The sequence below is a fragment of the Megalops cyprinoides genome, chromosome 19, assembly GCF_013368585.1.
Source record: "Megalops cyprinoides isolate fMegCyp1 chromosome 19, fMegCyp1.pri, whole genome shotgun sequence".
In the NCBI taxonomy this organism is placed as follows: Eukaryota; Metazoa; Chordata; class Actinopteri; order Elopiformes; family Megalopidae; genus Megalops; species Megalops cyprinoides.
Genome location: NC_050601.1, coordinates 25,219,894 through 25,244,434, shown reverse-complemented (window position 1 = coordinate 25,244,434; position 24,541 = coordinate 25,219,894). Strand labels below are relative to the sequence as shown.

The 24,541-nt window shown below is 44.4% G+C and overlaps 1 protein-coding gene across 1 annotated transcript; it reads right to left on the bottom strand.

Annotated features, from left to right (window-relative positions):
- Window positions 1-4,007: 4,007 nt before the first annotated feature.
- Window positions 4,008-22,711, bottom strand: tbl3 (transducin beta like 3). The gene is made up of 23 exons (XM_036552842.1): window positions 22,580-22,711; window positions 22,360-22,411; window positions 22,143-22,238; window positions 22,000-22,047; window positions 21,202-21,343; window positions 19,815-19,899; window positions 19,016-19,186; window positions 18,500-18,575; window positions 18,082-18,178; window positions 17,290-17,513; window positions 16,595-16,736; window positions 16,415-16,473; window positions 15,798-15,904; window positions 15,132-15,264; window positions 13,364-13,594; window positions 12,811-12,881; window positions 11,196-11,352; window positions 8,756-8,814; window positions 8,105-8,208; window positions 7,681-7,752; window positions 6,936-7,094; window positions 6,598-6,688; window positions 4,008-5,356 (listed from the first exon to the last, which is right to left on the bottom strand). Exons 1-23 carry the CDS (start codon window positions 22,609-22,611, stop codon window positions 4,969-4,971), a joined length of 2,796 nt encoding a protein of 931 aa, XP_036408735.1. The 5' UTR covers window positions 22,612-22,711; the 3' UTR covers window positions 4,008-4,968.
- Between the last annotated feature and the right edge of the window lie 1,830 nt (window positions 22,712-24,541).

Genomic DNA, 24,541 nt, shown 5'->3' with positions numbered 1-24,541 from the left:
ATCCATAGCAGCACAAACGAAAATTTTTACGGCACAAACCGGCACAAACGTAGCACAAACGAACGAGACCATTTTGGAGCAATTCAGAGAAGCTTGGGGTGCTGGGTGACGTCATCACCCAAAAATGCAGTGTTTATATCTACAAATCCATAGCAGCACAAACGAAAATTTTTACAGCACAAACGAACAGTAATACCATTTCAAACTTTTTAAATACTTGGGGTGCCAACTTCACGCAGGTACCTGTCCACTATTACCGGACCACTATTTCAGTTGAAAAGATGGTTACTTGGGCATACTACTGCAATACAACCAAACGTGCGAAAACCGACCGGTCTACTCACTTGGCGTATGACAGCTACGCCGACTGATTTTCCCTGGTGTTTATTTTCAAATACTAGGGTGACCATACGTCCTCTTTTTCAATTCAATTCAATTCAATTCATTTTTATTTGTATAGCGCTTTTTACAACACAAGTTGTCACAAAGCAGCTTTACATTGTTCCCAGGCCTGAGACCCCCTGAGAGCAAGCCAACAAGGCAACAGTGGCAAGGAAAAACTCCCTATCAGGAAGAAACCTTGAGCAGAACCGGGCTCATGGGGGGGCCCATCTGCTTCTGGCCGGCACTGGGCAGATAGAGTTAGACACAATATTATGCAATGTACATTTGTTATTGACAAACAATAGCAGTTAACAGTAGAGTGATTATAAGAATGTCTCCTAGGATGTCCGGGTCTTGGAATGCAGTTGGCTTTGATGGGCAGGGCAGCGAGGTAGCAGGACTGGAAAACGAGATGAGACGCTTGGGCTACAGCTCCGGACAGGAGCCCGGAGCAGGGAATAGGAAGCAAACAGAAAACAGTGGTTAGTGGATGATAAGAATGGCAGGGATGTAGAACAGAGAGGCAGGAGAGGAGGGGCAGAGAAAAAGGTGTGCAACAAGGAAAGACCCCGGCAGGCTAACATTATGGCAGCATAACCTAGGGGACGGGAGGCAAGGGACCGGTATAGTCATGAGGGCGACCCTAAGACAGTCAACACCAGATCACGGCACAGGGTCCATGAAAGCAATGACCACTTAGTCCACCAGAGACTCTATGATCCACGCCAGCACCAGGCCATGTCCCTCAGCTGAAGGATTTACTATATAGATATGTTTTGAGCCTAGACTTAAAGGTGGAGAGAGAGTCTGTTCCCCGAATCTCAGAGGGTAAACTGTTCCACAGGAGAGGGGCTTGATAGGAAAAGGCTCTACCGCCTACAGTAGTTTTGCCCACTCTTGGAATGGTGAGAAGCCCGGCATTTTGGGAGCGAAGGGCTCTCTGCGGAAGATATGGATGAAGAAGGTCCTTAAGATAGGGGGGGGGGGCAAGCCCATTTAAAGCCTTAAATGTGAGTAAGAGTATTTTAAAAATGATCCGGTATTTAATAGGTAGCCAATGGAGAGAGGCCAGAACTGGGGTGATGTGCTCAAAGCGTTTAGTTTTAGTTAAGATTCGAGCAGCTGCATTTTGCACCAGCTGAAGGGGTTTTAATGAGACGTTTGCACATCCTGACAAGAGGGCATTACAGTAGTCTAATCTGGATGTTACAAAGGCATGGATTAGTTTTTCAGCGTCGTTAATTGATACGATTTTCCTGATTTTAGCAATATTTCTCAGATGGAAGAAGGCAGTCCTAGAGGTGTTAGTTATGTGAGTTTCAAAGGAGAGCTCGGGATCAATAACAACACCAAGGTCTTTGATGGCTGCACTCGGGGCAAGGGAGACACCATCAAGGTCCAATGTAAAATGAGTGAGTTTGCTCCTGATTGAATTTTGGCCTATGACCAATATTTCGGTTTTGTCCGGGTTGAGGAGGAGAAAGTTTCGGGCCATCCAATTCTTTACATCTGTTAGGCAGGCCTCCATGTTTGAAATATTCAGAGGGACATCGGGTTTGACTGATATGTATAACTGAGTGTCATCCGCGTAACAGTGGAAATTAATGTCATGTTTACGGATGATATCGCCAAGAGGCAACATGTATAACGAGAAGAGCAGAGGTCCAAGCACAGATCCTTTTCCCGAATATGTCCTCTTTGTGGGACCTAAAAATGCGTCCCAAAAAGAGGACGTGTGGTCACCGTACAAATACTCATCGTTTGTCTGACAAAACTCAAGAGCTTTGTCATTGTAATTCTTACTTAGATATACATGTTCTGCAATCGTCATAAATTAGGCTACTGATCGTTTATTTTGGGAAACGCGGCTGCGGGTTTAAAAAGAGCTGCCATCAGAAATCAATGAGTAACATACAAACCACTCCTTGCCATTGTTCTCCAGACCAATACCAACGAACACGAAACTTGAAACTTGTAATTAATTACATAACGTGGCATTTAAATGTCACGGACGACAGACGAAGATGAAACGTGCAGTAAATGATAGTGCGAGTGCGTGGTGCTTTTGATGGCACGCAGCCGCATCGTTCTCCACTTCAAACCTTTCCTTCTTCATATGCACTGGAATGTGTTTGAAATGTCTGCTGCCTGATGCTTTATCACCGCTGAGTTACTTCATTTGTACCAATATAATTGAGTTGCAGGCACATGCCGTTTGCCTTGTCCATATTTCTGTATAATAGCAAATACGGGCCGGTTTCACAGACAAGAATTAAGTTTAGTTGTAGTCTAAGATATTTATTTTAATGGAGATTTCCACGAAAGAGAATTTCTTAGTCTATGACTAGTCTTCAGCCCTGTCTGTGAAACTGGCCCATATTCTCTTAACTCTTAAGAACTTTGAAGGGGGCACGTTAAAAGTCTTAAGGCCTTTGCACACCAAATCCGTATTTTTCGTATGCGTTTTTAATCCGTCATCCGATAAAAATCGTTACGCACAGAAACCTTGCACACAAGTCCGATGCGTTTTATTATTCTATTCGTTGCGGAAATTCGCAGTACGAGACAAAATGGAGTTGTCAAGCAATCAGGATGATTTTGTGGTCCTTGCACCGCTTGAAAGTAGACAAAGAAAAATGAAATATTGGGTCCATCCAATCCTGAGAATGCGTCGAGGGAGGAGAGTTTCACCTGCTAATAAAGGAGCTACGGAATTATCCTGATCGTTTCCAGGTCTATTTCAGGATGTCAGTGATCCAGTTTGATACGCTGCTAGCAATAATGGAACCACACATTAAAAAGAAGACCACGAATTTCTTCAGAACAAGAAGTAGTGCGACAACGGTGAGCTTTGTTTTCAGATTGCGCCAGTTACTTTACGTGGCTGCCCATAGGCAAACAGGCAACAGCTTCGGGAAAAGAAAGACAAGGCTCGCGGAGCCCATCTTAACAGGATTAACAGGCTCGAGATGTCAAAGAAGACAAGAAATCACCCGCTCACTCCCATGGTATGCATCATCGCCTTTCCGATTCCCTTTTATCGAAGCAAAACTGTGTCTTTTGTTGAGGACGGAAAACGGAATGTTCTCTTTAGTGCGAACAAAGAAATCTCACCTGTGCATTTTTTTAAACAATACCGTGTTACTTGCAAGAATGTCAGAAGATAACACTGTTTTCCTTTTTGCACTAAGCGCTGTAAATGTAAATAATTGGTCGCATTGTGTCAGTGGTTACTTAAAATAATACCAGGGATTTGACCAAAGTAGTCTTCCCATAACCAATACCTCGACTAACCTTCTTAATATTATATAATATTAATATTTTCAATATTATCAGGAATTAGTTTTTTGAGTCACATTTCTGCAATGGAACTGACACATTCTGCTTTAGGCATTTACAGAAAACCACACACAAACTTCGACACAAAACAGTGAATAAAACCAACAGTATTGTCTACCTCTCTACTTTTTCTGTGCAACAGTCTTATTTGAAACCTTAAAGATTTTATTTCATGACCAGACATTTCCTAAAAATTAAAACTGAAGAATAACTGCAAAATACAAAACACTGCATGATATATCCAGAGCTGGAATTTTTGCAAATGGTAAATAAAGGGAGTCTCAGGTAAAATTACAGTCAAAATGAAATAAAAGACCATTGTATTGTACTGTACAGCAGGAGTGGGATACATTCCTGTAATGCACATTCCTGTAAACACTTCCTGGTTAAAACCAATGATGGTGACAGTTTGCCTGAATGATTCTGTTTGCATATGTGACCTGAAACACACTGTCTTCATTTGCAGACCCTAATTCTGCTGCACTGCAACACAGGAAGTATGTCATTTTTTCCATGAGGAGTGTGTCTGCTTGTTTCGCTGTTTCTTTAGAACCATTCCGTCTGTATGACATGAGCTATTAACTACACAAAGAAATGCTACGCAAGACGCTGCAGATGTTCCTGGAACGTAGCAAAACAGGTGGCACGACTGGAAAGTTATTCTTCAAATGTCTGGGGGGAGACACCTGAACATCTTTGAATACGGCTACAGGCACCTTGTTAAAGCCAATCTAATCTCGCTAAACAGATCGTGTTGGAATTTTCATGTCTAATTAGTCAGTTGAAGATAAGGTAAATGAAAATACAGTACACTTCTGCAATCACTGGGCTGGAAGAACTTAGATACTCAACCAGAGTATACACATAGCAAGAGTAAGTAAGTGGATATAAAACAGGATCCAGCAACATTGCATTAAACCAGAGTATGCAATTATCCAATATGCAATTACACAGCGTACATAACTGAACTCCAGGTTCACTGATGTCTGCTAAGAGGGACTTCGCACATGTTTTATATTACGTCTTTTCCAGAAGTTTAGTGTAGCACAGCAGTCTGCTGGAGATCAGCAGGTTTCTGTTTTTTGTCCCAGTTCAGGTCTCATTACTTAACCTCATACAGTGTCTTGACGGGGACTTGAATTGCTGGTTTTTCCAGGTGTTAATTGGCTGCTGGTTGAAAGACCACAGATCTCCATATTGCATAACGTGGGCCTTGCTGTACGAACCCTGTGACCTCACCCTTGATCACCTGGTCAGCATTAGTTCAATGCACGAATCTGCTGCTGGCTGGCTGATCTTGGCCTGTTTGTTCCCGTGTTCGCTCTCACCCTGGTCGTCATTGTCGGAGCTCCCCTCCACCAGGGGGGACGGGTCCATGTTCTCCTTCCCCCCCGTGCCCCGCCTCCCATTGCAGGTGGCCTTCCTGTCAGCGGCGCTGACGTCCCTGTCATCCTCCTGACGGCCCTCGTCATCTACCCTGTGGGTCTCCTCCTCTTCCTCTTCCTCTTCCTCTTCCTCGTGCTCTTCACCACAGCTGTCCCTCCCATCCCGACTGGGCTGTTTGTCCAGGAAGAATGGCAGATGGGGCGTCCCGAGGGGCGACGTGTCCATCTCTTCATCCTGGCCGTCCCCGCTACCCGGGACGAAATACGGGGAAGAAGAAAAAAAAAAAAAAAGAGAAACCTTTCAGGCAGAGGGTGAGGGGCAGCCTTCGCTAAGTGATGGACTGAATCACGTAACCCTTTCCATCAGCTAACATCACACAGAGGCCTAATCAGGGCCGCATATACCGGAGAGCTTGTATTAATGTTGCACACATTCAGGGGAGTGGCTTTCATTTGCATTTTCAACACTCTATTGATCAATTACTACTAGCTGTCGTTTCTTGCGGCTAATTATTAGCTACATTCTTTGCAGTGAATACTAGTGTTAACATGCGTCTGTGTGCCACAGCTGGCTGGACATTTAAGATGGTTCTTTCTAAATGATGCACCTTACAAAGCTCATAGGCACAATGAGAGCAAATGAGTCGCCACCATGAGTCACCCACGCTTGATACACTTGGAAATGGGAGAACCTGTTTTTGGTAGATAGTTTTGTCTTCTTTAAACTCGTTTGTGCTGGTAAAGATAAACAGTACAAAAATGTCATTTTGGTATGACTGGCTGATGCACAGAAGGGGAAGAAGGGGTTTTTTTTGGATGCCTGTCCTGCATCCTTCAGATGACATTGTGCTCTGTTTCTCTAGGGTTTTTGAGTTTTAGCAATCCCTGTCTGAATGCTGAGCATTTCTCATGAAAAGACACATTACCACAAGGGCTGCCACCTCATAAGTGTTAAAGCTAAACAAGCAGACAGATGAGCAGGTCTTTCCCACGCACTAAGCCCTAGGCATGACAGAACTTCACTAATGAACACTCTCCACAGTGCAGCACTTTCACAACAGACTGCCAACCATTAATTACAGATATTGCATAAATTTAACTCCAATCTTTAATTACCAAGAGTGTATGAACTTAATTCCAATTATTAATTGTGGACACTGCATCAACAGGAAGTCCTTCTCATGGGAGCCTCTGAGGCAGGCTGCCATAGGAGAACAGCGCATTGTGATTAAAAGGATGAGGGTTTCTACAGAGCACCCTTCTATTAAAGAATAACTAACATCTATTAAGCATTATGTCTTTCAGACTAATATGTGACAAGTTACCCCTATTCAAAGATCTCAGCAGCTTCAAGCTGCATCTGGAAGTCAACTGTTGATTGTTGATCTATTTCATGGCGCTGAGACAGAATTTATTTGGTAAGTGTCAGTCCTAAAATAGAAAAGGAAGGAGGAAGAGCTGTTCTTGTTGAAACCCGGCCCAGACTCACCTTGATTGGCCAGTCACTCGCATTTTCTGCCACATGTAGTCTAGGAACATGGATGACTGCAGCAAGCGGCCAATCCTCTGCATGTGTCTCTCTGCAAGAAACACAGCACCTCGTCAACGGCAACCATACAACATACAACGGTGCGGGTTACTGTTAGGTCAGAGGACCTGCTTTCTGGCCAAAGCATTGGTTTCTTCTGACATGCACACAAACACACACATGCACACGCACACACACACGCACACGCGTACACACACACACACACACACACACACACGCATGCATGCTGACACACACACACAAACACGCACACATTCCCCTGTAAGGCCGACACCCACCAGTGTAAGGGATGAGTGCCTCCAGCAGGCCGCGGGCCCCCTGGTACTGCAGCAGCTCTTCTGGAGTGTGGTGTGTGAGCAGCACCCCGATCACGGCCTGTGCGTCCAGGCAGCTGCGAGCGTTTGTGTTCCACACCGAGCAGTACCGCAGCAGCGACTCTGAGAAACACACACACACACACACACACAGTGACACAGAGACACACAAAGACACAGACACAGACACAACACAGACATACAGAGACACACACACACACATACAGGCGGACAAAGAAAGACACACAGAGACACACACACAAAGACACACATAAAGAGAGAGAGTACCAGATAATTTTCAACCCGTCCCACATATTTACTGAAGCAATGCAAGGGTGCAACAGCAGTTGTCAACCTTAGAATGTGAACCAGCAACCTTGTGGTGACCAGTTCCAACCAGTGCAATACAAAGCTGCTGCTGTTGAGATTGTGGCACATTATTTCTTTGTAGAGGAAATTCGAGAGACTGCATTCCTTACAGATGCAATAGGCGCATCTTTGCCAAGATGTCAATTGAGTTCCAGGGACGGCCCTAGACTCTTTCCCAGGTATTTCCAGAGGCAGTTCAGTTCTCATTAAGTACCAACAGAGCTTGGGATTTTTTTTTTTGTATCATCCTTGGCTCTGTCACCAGAGGTACGGTCTCCACGTTTTGATTGGCTTATGAAGTCACACACTGCGGGGGGCACTTCCTGGGCAACTGTCTCACCTTTCTGATCCTGTCTCAGCCGCAGCAGTGTGCCCTCCAGCTGCTGACCGCCATCCTTCCCCTGACGGATCTCTGAGGAAACGAGAGAGTCGGACAGACAGACAAACAGCAGACAGGGGAGACAAGTTTACACACAACCCACGAGACTCAGTCAGAATTTCAACACTTCCAGATTCACGTCACATAAACATGCCATTTTTTTGGTATCAATTATACCAAGAATCAATTATTTGTTGGCTTAGCAAACAACCACATGTTGTTTGCATATTAGGTCTTGATATAGCTGTAAATCTACTGAAGTCTTCCATTTGAACCCTGTCGTACGACACAGCTGGGAAAACCACCTTTCAACCTTTCAGAATCTGTCACCAGGCCCCCAGGCCACTGTGTCACCCTGTGAGAGAACAACGCAGTCAGGCCGTACCTTTAATGACCCGCAGGACTGTCTGCGGCTGGTCCAGTGAGATGGCCAGACCCAGCGCCTTCAGGTACTTCTTCTCGTGGAGCAGATTGGACAGCTCCTGCTGCCTAGAACACAAGAAACAAACCAGACCAGCAGTTAACCTTCACACCAGAATTCCTCCCTTCAACAGAATTCCATCAAAATTCAATGAGGAGAGCTCAGAAGTAAGGCTCAAGAAAAACTCATCTGTAAAAGGTCTGAAAGTGATTGCCAGTTACGCAGGGCATTCAGTACAGACAAAGTGCCCTTGCAATGCTGGTATGTTCCCTAACCCTGACCTGAACCACCTTACTCCGACCCCAACCCTGATCCCAACCCCCTAACCCACTTACACTAACCCTGATCCTGATACCAGCCCTCTAACCCCCTTCCACCGACTCCCATCCCTGAAGAAATTAGCAAATTACAGGGATGATGCATCTATGGACAAGATTGTTTCAACAAGTTTTTTGGATAGATGTGTCTCCAGCAACTCCTGGGCTGGCAGGGCAACCACACAGCCTAACACCTCTGCTCTAAGCAGAGGGCAAGTGGAGGATTCTGAGACATCATTCCAGTAGCGTCTCACATTCCCCCCTGCCCCCCAGCGTCCCGGGCCCTGCGCACACTCACTTCAAAATCTGGTCCTCTTGCTTGGCCTGTTCCTCTGCCAGCTCGGCCTCCGTGACGTCCTGGAAGGGGGGGGAGGGGACAGGAAAACATCCAAAAACATCACCCACTTCCACAAACCAGACAAAGACTGCACATTACATTAAATCACTCCCCTCTTCCTCTATGCTGAATGCAAGCTGTGTGTGAATGTATGGGAGGACTGCATTCCTCTAGCTTCAGCACCACTCTGCAGGTGTAGAGGCTGTTATGGTGAAACAAGCCCAGTGTACAACCAGCAATTCCAAAACAAGGAGGCATAAAGTGGGAAAGGAATAAATAAACTAATAGTTTGTCTGAAAACGACTGGTCAATTGCAGGCCTGGGATGATGGGGTACAGCAGGCCCCTGCAGCTAAGCGATGGGCCCGCTGTGAGGGAAACGTGCGATACTCACACAAAGACACGCCTGTCTGCACCGAGCAATAGAATTCCCATAATTCCAGAGCCTCCTTCTGCTTTGCAGCTGTCATCACTGCACGCAATATTGACTTGAGGGAGGCGTCCGAAAAAGGGCAAATGCCAGGTCTCGAAAACTGTCTTTTTTATTTTTTTGAGAGAAATAAAGTAGTGAAGGAATATAGATACTTTCTGTTGCTTTTTGCTTGTTTGATAAAGTTTGTTTGAAGAGAAATAAAAAATACTGTACCTCAAACATAAATGGTTTTGAAACAGGTAGTTACATAGATGCATAAATCACTCCATTGATGCAAAAATCACTCCAATCATAATTTTGTTTAGCTGTTATTTTTCCCCTTCTCACTCCCCCTCATTTTCTTCCATTTTTAATAAAATAAAAATTATTTTTCGAATTGTGTTTTTAGTTTTTTTTTGGTAGTTTGGGGGATTCGTATAAACCCTAATCTTAGAAATGTCCAGTGACGGCTCACAATTTGCTGAGACTCTATTTAAAAAATGTGGGCTAACATCTGTACCCAACACTTCAAAAAAGAAAGACAATGGAAAATGCAATGGGATTGGAAAAATAGAAGAAGAAGAAACAAGAGAAACAAGAGAAACTAGCCATGGAATGTGGCTGGTGATTACATATGCACAGCATATGTAATCACCAAGAGCAGATTATAAATAGCAACACCAGGGTTGACAATGTGATTTTAGAGGGGCCTTCATATGAGGGGAGAAGGCTGTGGGGTCGGATCCCGACCAGCGTGGGGCACAATCCTGTTTCGCCTGGATCTCTACTTGAGCAGCTCTGAGGAAACGTTCTGCCGCACAAGCATGGTGACGCGCTGAGTGCAAGTGAAGCCACCTCCCCCGGGAAACAATGCCCATTGATCACACAGTGCACAACTACCTGCAATTCTTTGGCAAGTTTTGGCTGAGGGTTGGCCCATAAACTGCATGGGGTTGTGTAAGTAATTTCCCGCAATTGCACAACCTGTGGAATTTTACAGCTGAAATAAAAGGATGCCTGTAGGCATCTGTTGTGATAATCACATTGCTGTGCCGCACTTCCTTGACAATGGAAAGCGGGAAGTCATAAAGCAGACGACAGCTCCCTCATAAAAACTCCACCACAGCCTACTCAGCGCAGGGGCTACCATTTAAAATAAAATGGACTCCACACCGATGAATGATGCAAACAGCGTGCAGACATTTTTTTTGTCCCAAAAATAAATAGTGGACGCTCATATCAGTGTCATTGTGCTCATTACATGACATTCATGTAGGAGATGCTTTTATCCAGAGCAACCTCCAGCACAAGAAGACAGAAGTGTATCCATCCAAATTAAATGAGCAGCAGCATCAGACCAGGCAAACGACACTGTCAGACCAGTAAGTGTGAGCATCACACCATTCAAGCACTACCACAAGTTAACTTGCGCTAATCTGAAACTAGGCAGCCTAGAAAACTATGGGAGGTCATTAAGTTCACACACTACCACATGTACTTAGTGACTTCCCATAGTGGAGGCGACACACCTTGTCCTTGATGGTCCAGGTGCCATCACCTTTGCTTACTTATGGATTTTCACTAATGGGAAGGGGTAAGAGAGGGCTGACTTTGGGTAAACGTGGACATTACACAAGCGCCAAGTTATCAGTGTCTACTGTGGATAAGGGGGTTGCGGAAAGGCTTCACTGATTAAGAACTTCAGGAGGGCTCAGGGAGATTGCTACTAAATGGAACGAATGTGGGACAAAAGTACAAAACAGTACAAAGCAGCCTGCCTAAACCTATGAGGAGATAAAGTGGGGCTGGACACGCCACGCATTCAGGTCCTGACACACTTCCAGCCTCCTTAAACATGTGGTTCTGACAGTCATGAGGTAAAGTGCATGGAGACACTCAGGGCAGGGCTTGTAGAGGGGGTAACAAGCTTTCATGTGGAGCGTTGGACTTGGGGAGGGCATGCATGGGGGGTGCGGGGCACAGTACTCACTGTCCACAGTACGATGGTGGAGTCTGCCGATCCAGTCGCCACCTGGTCGTCCTTGCGGTTGGTGTGGAGGCCCCAAACCTTGTCCTGGTGGGCGTCCAGGGTCTTGACACACTCATTGGTCTTGATGTTCCACAGTTTTACCAGCCCGTCGGAGCCGCTGGGGACACAGCAGAACACCTGTGGTTTTTAACCCCTTCCTGAACCCGTCCTGTCTAAATTCAATGTGACAGCTCCAAAGCCGGTGCAATTACATAGCTTGACCATGACCAAAAGTGAATTTTCAACATGCGAATGTCAGGCTCCCGTGTCACCACCAGCACACTGGCGGCTTGAATGGCCCTCACTTTACGGATGAACCAGTCATTTCTAAGAAAAGATTTCCTAGATTCCATACTCCAACACTGTGCTTGACAAGTGACGTGTCAAGTGACTCTCTACTATCTGTGCCAAACAAGGAAGGGTGAACAGTTTTCTTTTGCAATCTCTGACCTCGGTTTGACCAGTTCAATTATAAAAAGAGATACGCCCTCAGGCACACTTACTTCCAACTTCCCAGTAACTTCACAATAGGTCGTTATTCCCCCACAACCCCAAATATGGGCAACAGGAAGAAAGATTCTAAAGAATGAGTAACGAGGAAAGAGGCCACAAATGACGGAACCTACAAACAGAAGACTCTGCTCTGTATGCCATGTTTGACACATAAAATTGGTTATTATTACATTAGCGATGAGACCAAATATTTGGTTTTCGAATATTCCATTCCATTACATTACATTATTGGCATTTAGCAGTCGCTCTTATCCTGAGTGACTTACATCAATTACAGGATTTTACAATATTATCCATTTATACAGCTGGATATTTACTGAGGCAGCTGTGGGTTAAGTACCATGTCCAAGGATACAGCAGCAGTGCCCCTGTGGGGAATCACACCGGCAACCTTTCAGTTATGAGACCTGCTCCTTAAACACTATGCTACACTGCTGTAAGTCACTAACTGATTTATTTAATTACTGCTGATTGCTAAAACAAAATAAAAGATAAATGTGTGATGAAGAATGAATGCAAATCTCTCATCAGTGAGTCATTAAATCCACAGACCTGGAGTTTTCATACCGTGCTTAAGGAAAAGAAAATGGGGTTTGATTACTTCAATATTCACTCTGGGAAGACAGAAAATAAATGTATTTCATCAAGTGTATCCCTACACGTCAGCCTACTATACATTTCCTAGTGATACAAGAAATGTGAAGGAACCATCAGCCTCCTAGGAACATTTCTGTTAAGAACATCTTAGTATTAATAACAACTAACAAATACTAAATAACTGTAGCAATAACAATAACGGCTGTAACAATTATTATAAATGCTAACAATTATAAGAGTTTTTCAAATATGTTTGATGTACAAGGAAGTGTACAGAACTCTGTATTGACTTTGTATTTTCAGAGACAACTCATTTCTTTACTTATTTTGGGACTTCTAAACTGAAAACTCGAGAGCAGAAGGAGTGTCTTCCGTGTCAAATGGGCACTGGGAGTGGTAGCAGGAACAAGGGAATTGAAAAAATAGGAAAGAAGTGGAAAAAAACTGTGAAACTGTGAAAAATTACCTTGTGACCAGCTGACACCCACGGCTCACAAAGATGACTTTCAGCACCGAGGCATCATGACCTTCAAATGTCTACGAGAGGGGAAAAAAAAAGAAACTGACTAGAATTACGGATAACATGTAAAAATTGTAACAAGTCACTCTGGATAAGAGCAACTGCTAAATGACTGTAATGTAATGTTATTGTTGGGTCCTGTGAAAAATGTGTACTCACACAGCTGAAATCCTCCTTGCTCTAGTGGGAGGGTTCTTAAACTTGGCCCTCAGGACCCCCTGTGTATGCTGGTTTTTATTCCACAATTACACCCAATGATTTGAACCTAGCTGTTAACTGTTCTTGGCTAGATACTTAAAATGTCTTCTGAAGGGTGATTTACCCTCTTAATGTCACACTATGTCAGATACAGCTATGTATCTTTTCTATGTATGTATCTTTTCAACAACCCTATTTGATCAGGACATCTGCTGCAACAGTAACCAGACAGCAGTGGATCCCAGGACTGTCAGGTGCTGCAGTAGTGCATGGGGCCTGAGGAGGGCAGCGTTGAGCTCACCTTGAGGCAGCTGAAGTCCTGGAGCCCCCAGAGCTTTATGGAGCCGTCGGCCGAGGCGCTGGCCAGGACCTGGTCCATGGGAGAGAACTGCACACACCACACACCCCGCCGGTGGCCCCGGAACACACCCAGGAGGCCCAGGTCGGCCACTGACCACAGCTTGATCGTGCGGTCCTGGGAGCCTGAGGCCAGAAGTTTGTCATTGGGGGAAACGGCCACGCTGTTCACGTCCTGTGGAGAGACCACGCCCAGAACGGATGGCGTTAAGAGACCGGGTGGGGTCGGACCCCCCTCAACACACACACAAACCCCTTACAGGACCTCTGGACCTTACATTTACTTTGGCTCTTACACCTATTTGGTAGAAAACAAAAGAACAAATCAGTTTTGGTCACAACATTGCAGGAACATTTTTACAAAAAAAATCAAGTTACTGGAAAATCCAATATGGATTTTAAATGGGTCTGTAGAAAAGGGCCACATGTTTCGGTCTTTGTCTGTGTCTTTGTCTTTGTTCGCGCACAACCCCTACCTCTCACAGGCACTTGTTTACAACTCAGCTGAAACCTGCCCAAACCGGTGCTGCTCCCCTTATCAGCAGGACCTCCCACATGTAACCCAAGGCACAGGTGCACCCCAAAGGACGGCCCCCAGGTCACCATTTGCCCTCTGACCTGTCCGTATCCTTTGGCCACCAATCAGGGCCTCAATAGGGCCAAGGATACGGGACAATATAAAGGTAGTGGTGACCTCCCCAACCTCAGTATCAGACCAATACCTGCGGGGTGAAGAATTAGGGAGACCAAGCGCTAAGGGAACCAAGCCTTGTGTTGTTGTGTGCGTCTGTGCTAAAAAAACCACACACACATCCACCCATTCCAAAATCCCCAATAAACATCTGAACCCGGAATCTGACTCCTGTGTCCTGACCCCCACTGTGACAGCAATTTAGCCTGAACCTAGTTAGAGGTGAAACCGCCCCCTCAGTTTCAGGGTCTTTTCGATAAAAATCAAACTGTGGCGTTTGAAGCCTCTGTGACACATTAGTAACTACTAATACATTTTTGAAAACAAAGATTCAACTGGCTCTTATAGCACCACCTTATGTCAGATCTGTACCACACATGAAGAGTGGGGCATTGGCATAAATACATGCCAAACTAGTTTACTGAGTTTTGGATAGTACTTGGAGTTCATACACAAAATGAAAATGAAAGAAATAAAATATTAACAATAGCAACTACAGCAGCGAAAGCAATTACACATTACAGCTTCAGAGTCCTATCACAGCATTGGAATGTACAAAAGAATACAGCCCTGTCTGTTTGATTTTGATAAGGACTACAGATGGAAAAATGTGAAAACTGTAAGTGAAGAGAATTTTCCTGCTGGCCGTGTTCACTTCCTGATGGTTAAGGCCAACAGATTCCTTCCAATCTTAGGCAGGTGACTCCAGATAAGGTTTGGCACACGATCTCTGCTGCACGTTTACGTACATATGGGAGTGAGTACGTTAGTGAGTGTGTGCTACTGTGTGCTGCAAAGTATGCGTTTGTACATGTGTGTGTGCAAGGTTGCACATGACAGCGTATGTGAGCTTGCGTGTGTGTGTGTTTGCATGTGTGTTGTAAAATATGTGCTCGCGTATGTATGTGCATCTGAGTGTCTACCTGTGCATGTTTGCATGCATCATGTGAGTCACGTCATGTTGGTCGTGTATTTGCGAATTCACGACTGTGAGCGTGTATCTGAGCGCCTGGGTGTATACCTTGTCGTGTCCCTTCTCTGTCACCCTCACAGACAGCTGCTCTACGTCCCCTGTGCCTCCCTGGTGCTCCGGAATGTCCCAGACTTTGAGAGTGCAATCCTGGCTGCTGGACACCACAAAATTCTCCTTCAGCCTGGGGGCGTGACATACAGAGACCATCCAATTGAGTCAGTCTGTACTGTTTTCAAAGGGGTCATTCCTACTGTAGACTGGCAGAGGAAACTGCACCTGAAGAAGGCTATACGTTCAAGCACTACCTGAAAACTAGATGGTGAAAGGTTCAAGCACCAGCTGAAAACCAGAAGGTTACTGGTTCTGGGATAGAACTGCTACTGTGACCTTGTGCAAGGTACTTACCTTACATTAGTTCAGTAAATCCACAGCTGTGAAATGCAATCTCTGTCTCTCAATATGATGCAATGTTTTGTAATTCGTTGGCAGTGATCTAAATGACGTAGAGAGCTGACACTGAGGCAAACCGTGCAATATTCTCTGTTGCTAATAAAAGCCCTGCTTGCCAGGTTTCACTGATAAAACGTGGCTGCATATTGCTACACGTTCCTCACTGAGGCTGTCTTTGGCTGCAGGCCTGGCCTTTTGCTTTGACGCGCTGTAAATGATCTTCAGCATAATATGTGCGGGCACTTGGTCTGTGACCCACTTCACCTTGAGCAGGAGATACTTCCGACGGCGTTGGCGTGCCCAGATCCCTGCGCCATGCAGCGCACCTCCCCACTTTCGGTATTCATCCGCCACACTCGGACTGTCTTGTCCTGAAATCAGGGAAGAGATGCTGAAAATCTGAACTACAGTGCTAGTGTGTGTATGTGTGTGTGGAGGCGGGATATGAGAACAGGAAATTTCAAATAGTCCTTTGAGCTGTACAGTGCTTGAACAAAGTTCTGAGGTCCCCAGTATCATTGATGCAGATTTTCATCACATAAATCTAACTCAATCCAGTACAATCCAATTCAATCCGGTATAATTCCTAGCCAAACGTAATTGCAATTTGTGATAATACCCACTCCAACTCTGTTTAAACAATTTCGCTGTATTAATCTGTAAGGATCACATTTTCAAGAACTCAATAAAATACGAGATGTTTGGGGTGTCTTTGGCAGATGTAATGAGCTGGGATGAATATTTACTCCCAACATCTCACTCTTAAATGCATTACTTTAAGAACCTTTCAGAATGCAGACCAAAGAAACTATCTGAAGCTTCTTAACCGAGAACTCGAGAACTCAGGAGAATAAAAAACAAGGACCATGAGTACCCCTCACCTTTGCACAGCTCGCAAACATCGATCCTTTCCGGAACACATCCAGCGCCAGCACCGTATCTTAAATTCGAGACAAATACATGAAATTACTGCCACATACCCGATCATGTAAATAAAATGTCCTGCTCACGTCATCTCAGAAGGCGTTGCACGGAGTGGGACGTCCGGCCGTGTCACTGACCTGTGTGACCATACAGGATCTGGCAGCTGGAGGTCGCAAGCTCAAACACTTTTAACTGGGGGCTGTTGGTCGCCACGATGATGTGACTGTCCCCCTTGCCCAGGAACTTCAGATCCAGGACCTCGTCATTGTACCCCACAAACTGCCGCAGAGAGGGGGACAGAGAAGGGATGGGGACGGGGACAGGGACAGATGATTATGATGATTATTATTCAGAGCAAATTTAACTATGCTATTTAACTAAACTAAATTTAACTATTTTATTCGGCACAATGCTGAGCAGAACTTAGGGAAGAGCCATCCGGAATGTGGGCCTCCACCACATTGCTCCAACTCTGAATGCTCGAATGATCAATCCCCTCTCAACCATCCTCAAGCACTGTGTGGCACTTCCGTCCTTTCTGTGAAATACCTGCACTTGCTAGAAACTAAGTACTTTATTTTCTTGTATTTTTAGGTTTCATTTTGTTAATTTAACATTTTTTAAAAATGTCAAACTAATTAACGCAATATTCCCTTATCCAGGGCTTACAGTCTTCATGTGGCCCACTTAACTAATTCTATTCAAACGATTCAAGAAATGCAACTTGCTCAAAAGAGGCCAACAGTACAACAGGGATTGGAACCTGCATCAGCCCGGTTCCCTGACCACTCCTCCGCACTCTGCAGCACCTCAATGGGACGGTCAGGCTTACCTGCTGCTGCACGGACAGCGAGGGCAGCTGGTACAGCAGGATGTTGTGCTCGGCGGTGACGGTTGCCAGGCGGGCAGAGCCGGGCAGGTGGAGGCAGTGGGTTAGGCTGCGCTGGTCCCACTCCTCCTCGGCTCCGCCCTCACCACTGGGGGGCAGGGGGCCAACCAGGATGGGCTGGGTGAACACGCAGCGGGCGGAGCTGGCCTCCCATACTCTGAGCAAGCCTGGAGGACAGAACGTAGCACAGATGTCTATGGTCCTGGTGAAATGCTGTTTCTGCATCCCTAACCTCCAATGGTATGTTTACTGTGCTCCTTGCTGCAATCTCGACCTCTAGGGGTAATATGTAGTTACTGCACCCTTCCTTGCTGTATTGATTACATGTGGACAGGCAGAAACAAGCACACCAAGCTAAATCAAACCAAAAGCAGGAGCATAATAACTGTGTTACTTTATAAAGCAAATTAATATATAAGAGCAGCTAGGCCAGTCTGCATGACAATTCATCAATACTGGAGAGGATCCAAACTGTGCTTGCAACTCATACTTCTATTAAGCAACTCTTATTCTTTCATTATTCTTAACCACACTTCATACACTAACACCTTCAAGATTGTCTTCATGTCCAAGTCAGTCCAACACTGACCAGCATCCAATTCACTAACATCTGTAGAGATGGCCAGGAAAATAATGCCAGCCCATCACTGGACACCAGAGAACTGAAACCTCCAAAGACGTGATTCTTCTGAGCAGCATCAGCCCGAGACAGCAAAGGGCGCTCTCAGCACTTACCCTTACTCCCCGCAGTGATGAAGTGCAGCCCTTTGGACTTCACTCCGATCTGAGAGAAATCTCCACTCTCTGGGAGCAAGACGACAGCCTCCACTGCCTGCAAAGAGCCCACACACACACACACACACACACACACATATATATATCAAACACATAGTCTCCTTCAATGACTGAAGAGTCCAGGTTCTTCTGGAGACAGTGCTTGTTTGCCTATTAGAATGTTGTCCTGCTGCTGGAACAAAACCTGTACTACAACATAGTGATTGGAACACAGTATTATAGGAGGTAGAGTGTTCCAACTACAAATTGGCTACTATTAAAATGCCAGGGAGAGGGGGAGAGAGGCAGAAAGACAGAGTTAGAAAGGGAGAGAGGGAAGGAGAGAGGTAGATGAAGAGAGGGAGAGGGATAAGCTCACCTCATAAACAGGCACTGTCCGCACCACTTTTCGAGACTTCAGGTCCCACACCGTGCAGATCTTGTCCCGCCCTGAGCTGTGACACACACCAGAAACCAGCTAACACCAATCAGGGAAAGTGAGGGGCGGGGACCGGGACATCAACAGTCAGGGGGACCAATCAGAGCACAGCAGAGCAGCATGGTGATGGACACAGTTCTGGTGTTATTTAAATGCCAGCATTCGAGTTTAAAACCAGGAGAACCTGCCAGTACCTCCTTCACCAGTCCACTCCACCAATTACATTAACCGCAAGTCGCTCTTTTCCAGAGCAACTTACAGAGGTTACAGTTTTACCCATTAATGCAACTGGATACATTTACTGAGGCAACTGTAGGTTAAGTACATTACTCAAGGGTACAAAAGCAGTGCTCCAGTGGGGATTCGGGCCCGCAACCTTCCAGATGCCAGTCCTGCTCCCTACCACCATGCCACCAAAGCCAATGCCCAGGGACAGAGAGGACGTCGGAGGCGTACCTGACCATCGCGCTGCCGTCGGGGGTGAAGGCCAGCGACGTGACGGCGCTGTAGTGGCTCTCCAGAACACACACGCACGTGCTGGAGCGCAGGTCCCACACGCGGATACCGCAGTCCAGGGAGGACGAGAAGAGCTGCAGGACATTGCTGTCCGGGTGGAACTGCACCAGGCTGGGGGAGGGGAATCAATCAGCGAATCAACTGGCCATTCAGTCCATCAGTAAACCAATCAAAGAGTCAGTCAGTCTCAGACAATCAGTCAATAAGTCAACTGGTCGGCTAGTCTGTGAAACGGTCATTCTCTCAGACAAACAATAAAGTCAGTCAGTCTCAGAGAACTCATCAATGAACAAACCAATCAATTAGTCAAACAATAAATCTATCAATGAACTGATCACTCAGTTCTTTTCGGAGTCAAAAATGCATATTTTTGTTAAACTACACTGAAAGAATGAAGTGTTCTCTGGATTATGTAAATGCACTCATGACTTAAAAACATTTCAGAAACGTGATTGAAAAATGTTTGCTCCGCCCATAAAACTTTCCAACAACTGATTCCATTGCCGAGGTATGCAGACAGATGGATTCGATGTACAAGTGTCAACCAACCTGTGAAGACCTTGCAGTCTAATTCAATGTGAGCATCTCCCTTTAGGGAAGGATTTTAACATGCTGCACTTTCAGCTCAACAGAACACATGGGCTGGAGCTTCACTGAGCTCACTATCATGAGCATGACTGACAGGGTCTGGTCTTGTTGAAGGAGGCAGGTAAGGGGGTCGGGGGCAGAGAGTACTCACTGCACAACCCCAGAGGAGCCTTTCAAGTTGTGTGTGCAATACTGCTTCAGGACATCCCATAGCTTAATGGTGCCATCACATCCTCCTGCAAGAGAAAGGACAAGGAAACAGTTATTACAAACATGCACACAGTTACTACAAGCAGGAACAGGCAGACACACACACTCACACAGACACACACGCACACGCTGGTGCACTTTTTATATAAGTTATGTTGTGCAGCTTAGCATTAAGGCAGAAGCTCACATTATCACTAGTATGTGGAGCTTATACCTGAGCATAACAGCTTTCCCTTCCAAGCCCCTTCACATTATATCTGGAAAAACGTGTCATTTTTGCAACACACTCTCTGAACCACTTTCAATAACTATTTCGCTACGAGCGAGCAATTAAATAAAACTTGACTGACTGTGCTTGACTGATCCAGTGTATGGCACTGTGGAATATATTTCCTTGGCTTCTCATACTTGGCTTTATTATTATTAGGTATTTGATTAGCAGATGCCTTTATCAAGGGCTGTACAATGTATCCTACCTAAATTATCCTGTTATAATGGTGGGAATTTACTGAAGCCATTAAGGTAATAAGCAAACTAGTGTAGTCTAGTTTGCAGTAGTGGGTATACTGTGACGATTCCCTCCACCCGAGCACGGGAGAAGAGGAAGGAGATACTGCTACTGTGCTAATTTAGCTACTTGTTGGCTAGCTAGCCAATTTAGTTAGCTAGACAGCTAGATTTTGTGGTTAAAACTATGAAAACCATAGCTCACTAGCTAACTTCAGGCACACACTAGACATGGCAGCAAATATAATTCAATACACATATCATACATCCCTTGCTGTTAGAGTAATATGTACTAGCTAATCAGCTAATGTTAATCTGTATGAGATTTTTACTTAGGCCCTACCAGTTGTAATATTATCAGGCTCCTTTTCTGCAAACTCAGGTGCCAGTCTGCCAGGATCAGAAACTTCAGCTTCTGGATTTTGATGATGTGTTTTTATAAACTGCAAGAGTGTTACTTTTTTCATTTCGTTTTGTTTTGTTTTATTTCATTTAACTTTATTTCAATATCCAAATTTTATTTGAAAATCCCAGAATCACACAGCTGCAGCGGTCGCAGTGTTTGCGAAAACAACTAGCTCATGTGAAAATTCTGTCACAAAACTATATTGATGCGTATCCTTGCACATTTTTAAGTGGGTATACAGAAATCCTGGAGCTTTCTTAGTGGGTACACGGCATAGGCCTGCATATCACGTAGACTACACCACTGGCTGAACGGATACAACAGCAGTGTCACACCTGGAAATAGAACCTTCGAACCACTTCGGAGGTGCCTGACCCTGCGTAAAGCAGGGGCCGTAGTTTTTTTGGGGGTGTACCTGTGGCCAGCAGCGTGGAGCTGGGGTCGAAGGTCATGCTGGCCACTGGGGTGTTGTGGATGGCCCTCCAGCTGCGCACGCAGTGCCCCTCCTTCCAGTCCCACTGCTTCAGCACCAGCGCCCGGCTGGCTGTCACCAGCACCTGTGGCAGGGGAGACCAGCCAGGCAAAAATGAGAGCAGGCGACCTGCAGCCAGCCTTTCAGGAGCGCTGAGAGGGGCTCTCTCAATGGCCCAAAGCCAGGGAAGCTGCTCTGGTGGGATGCGCTGACAATTTACCTCTTCAAGGGCCAAACACTTGCTCTGGGTGTAAGATTCCAGCTATCAGCTCTTGCCCTCATACAGTTAACTTAGTGATAAGATTCAGCCATATGCCAGTTTTTAAAAGCTAAGGGCAGGACCAAATAGTGACAGTTTTCAGAGAAAACTGGTTCCAAGTGCACCTTCAGTCCTGGTAAATGTGTGTTATTCATGCAATGCTGTGCCTGTGTTCTTCACATTATTACAACAATCACTACCACTGATCATACATTTAATGGACAGCAGGATGGTTCTATGACAAAAAAAAAAAAATCCAGGGTACGTGTTTGGTTGGACCCCCCAAGGACTTGTAGGTCACTACAGCATTAGTGAGTATGTAAGAAGTCCAAGCTGCTTGAATGCTGGATCTAACTGCGTTATCAAATACTTCATGTTTGTAAAAAATCCATCTTGAATTCTGAACGAGAACAGAAGAACGATATCAGATGTCATTTAAATTAACGCATTTCTCAAAGCAGGTTATAGAAGGATCGCTTTACCTCGTCATCGGGACTCAGTGCAAAAGACGTTATGTCCTCTTGATCGTCCTGCAAACACAATTACATAAATGAGTGCTCGTGTGAAAACTTATACCACGGTTTAAATCAACAGTGTTGAGAATGGATTCGAATACACTCCATACCTGCTCAATACTACGAATGACTCTCCCTGTTGTGATCTCCAAGATGTTCACTCGTGTGTCACACGTACAAAAGATGTATTTTTCCTCTTTTGAGATCTACAACAAAAGTAAACACAATGGCCAACAGCCACCTCATAACCAAAACGGAGTTCTGCATGCTTCCATGACACACCGGCTAGCTACCCTCGCGAGCCGCTTGACACCTGAGAGATTTTACCTGTACTTTTCCTCCCTTGTAGAACGGTTCGATTTTGCTGGAGACAGCATAGCTGCAAGACACAAAATGAAAATTTAGAAACGAGGTACTAAACAGTAGCCAGCTATTCTAACAAGTCAGACACAGCGAGCCAAGCACCAAGACAAGCTGGCCACACGCGTGAAAAACTGCTATCTATCTTGCTCGATTGTTAGCTATCTGGTAAGAACAGTGGACTTACTTGGTTTTGAATTGCAGGGTGTTGTTAGCCATTGTCTAATGCGCAATGGCTGCTCCTCTTATATCTCTTAAATTATATTAAATACACCGATGAAGTCGAAGATGTGACAAAACCATGTGTTTTCACAGTGAGCCGACGTCGCACACATTAGACGTCATTGGGCTCAAAAAGCGAACTTCGGTTGCTAGCTGAGCAAAGCTGTCGCTAAACCAAGCGACTCGACTAACGGAAATTCTTGCTATTTAAGCATGGTTATTTCACTTATATTATGGATTATAAAACGTATATAACAATTTATCTGTAATAAATTATTATATGATAAAATAATTTGTTGTAATGTTAGCAGTAAATACGATTCAAATTTACAGAAATACTCGAAGTAATGCTAAATAAAACAAAACTCTGACATTACTTCGAATTATTTCATCTTATTTTGTCCACAAGTTTTCTACTCACTTCGCTGTCAGTAGCTAACAGCATTGGTAAGAAAAATAAGATATGTTATTCAAAAACAGTTTTTTTTATTATATTAGAAACCAAGTTTATTGATATAGGAGAAAATGCTCAGTGTATAAGCTAGTACAGAACTCAGTTACATCCAAGCATTTATCGTATATTTGTTGCACTAATTGTTTTGGTGTCGTTCTGAAACATACTGTCTGAATGATTACATTATGTTACATTACAGTACTATAGGTTATGTTATTCTGTTTATTTATTCACCATTAAAACAAACAGATCTGTGTTTATATTCATATTTTTCACGGCATGCTTTTATTCATTTATCTTGTGCAATTAACCTTACTAATGTCTTGTTTGTGTGATGTCTAGCATACTTTAATAAATCTGGGTAAAAATCCCATCTATTTGCACTTTCTCAAACATGTAAGACGAGGCTGTTGATTGATTGAATTTATAGTGTGAATTTCAAATTACAGTATTACCACAAGGTGACACTGCATCGAAACATATCGAGGCCAATTCAATAAAGTCACAATTCTCATTCGTGACCACATTCTATAAGCTGAAACCAATGCATGCTTGGTTTACACGTAGTTGTACAGTGGTTTTCACGTGTGTACTCTGAGAGTTAAGACACTTTTTGAGCAAAAGTAGACAAATGTAAGCCTATATTTTTACATGTGCTTCACGTCATCTTACCAAAATTGGTGTACATTGGTGTGCCATCCGTTGGGGCACAACAGTAGGTTGTTGATAAATATCTCATATACTGTTTTAAAAAGTAAGAAAGATGGGCCAACATATCCATTAATGAGTTTAGATGGAGAGGAACAAGACTGGACATGGCCCACAGATTGTGGTATATCTGCAGAAACTTTACCTTATGAATCTTATGAAGCTTTACCTTATGTAGTTGACACAGAGAAAATACCCTCAATAGGGCTGTACACAGATGTTCTGGATCACTGTCTTATGTGATTAGCTAATAGGCTAAGGCCCATGAAACTGAAACTTTATAAAAAATAAACTTCATGCTAAACAGACACCGAACTTCATGGTTTGGGATATTTTAAAAACTATTTTTAAAACCAAGCCAGTTTCACATCAGCAGTTGATTTTATCAAATGCATTCATGACGTATTTTTAACAGCAGCATTAGTAGTCTTTTCGGCTAGATACCTCATGTAAGGTCCGTGTAAAATTGTCTGTTCATTTGTCAGAAAGTGCCATTCAATGGAAAAACTTTTGCTACTTTTTCCAAGACATTTCGAGAAATTTGGGACACGCTGCCTTATTTCCTATTGTCAGTTCTACTGTCAAAACTAATTGAAAATTTCTTTGAGGGTTTTAGCAAGTTGGTTATAGTTATTTCAAGTCAGAAATATCCTTAGGACACCACAGCAGTGCACTGGGGCAGTCTCACATATCATAGTATTAGTACCTGCAGCTAGACACTTTCAACTAAATGACTGAATCACTTAAATAAAACACCTAAATTAC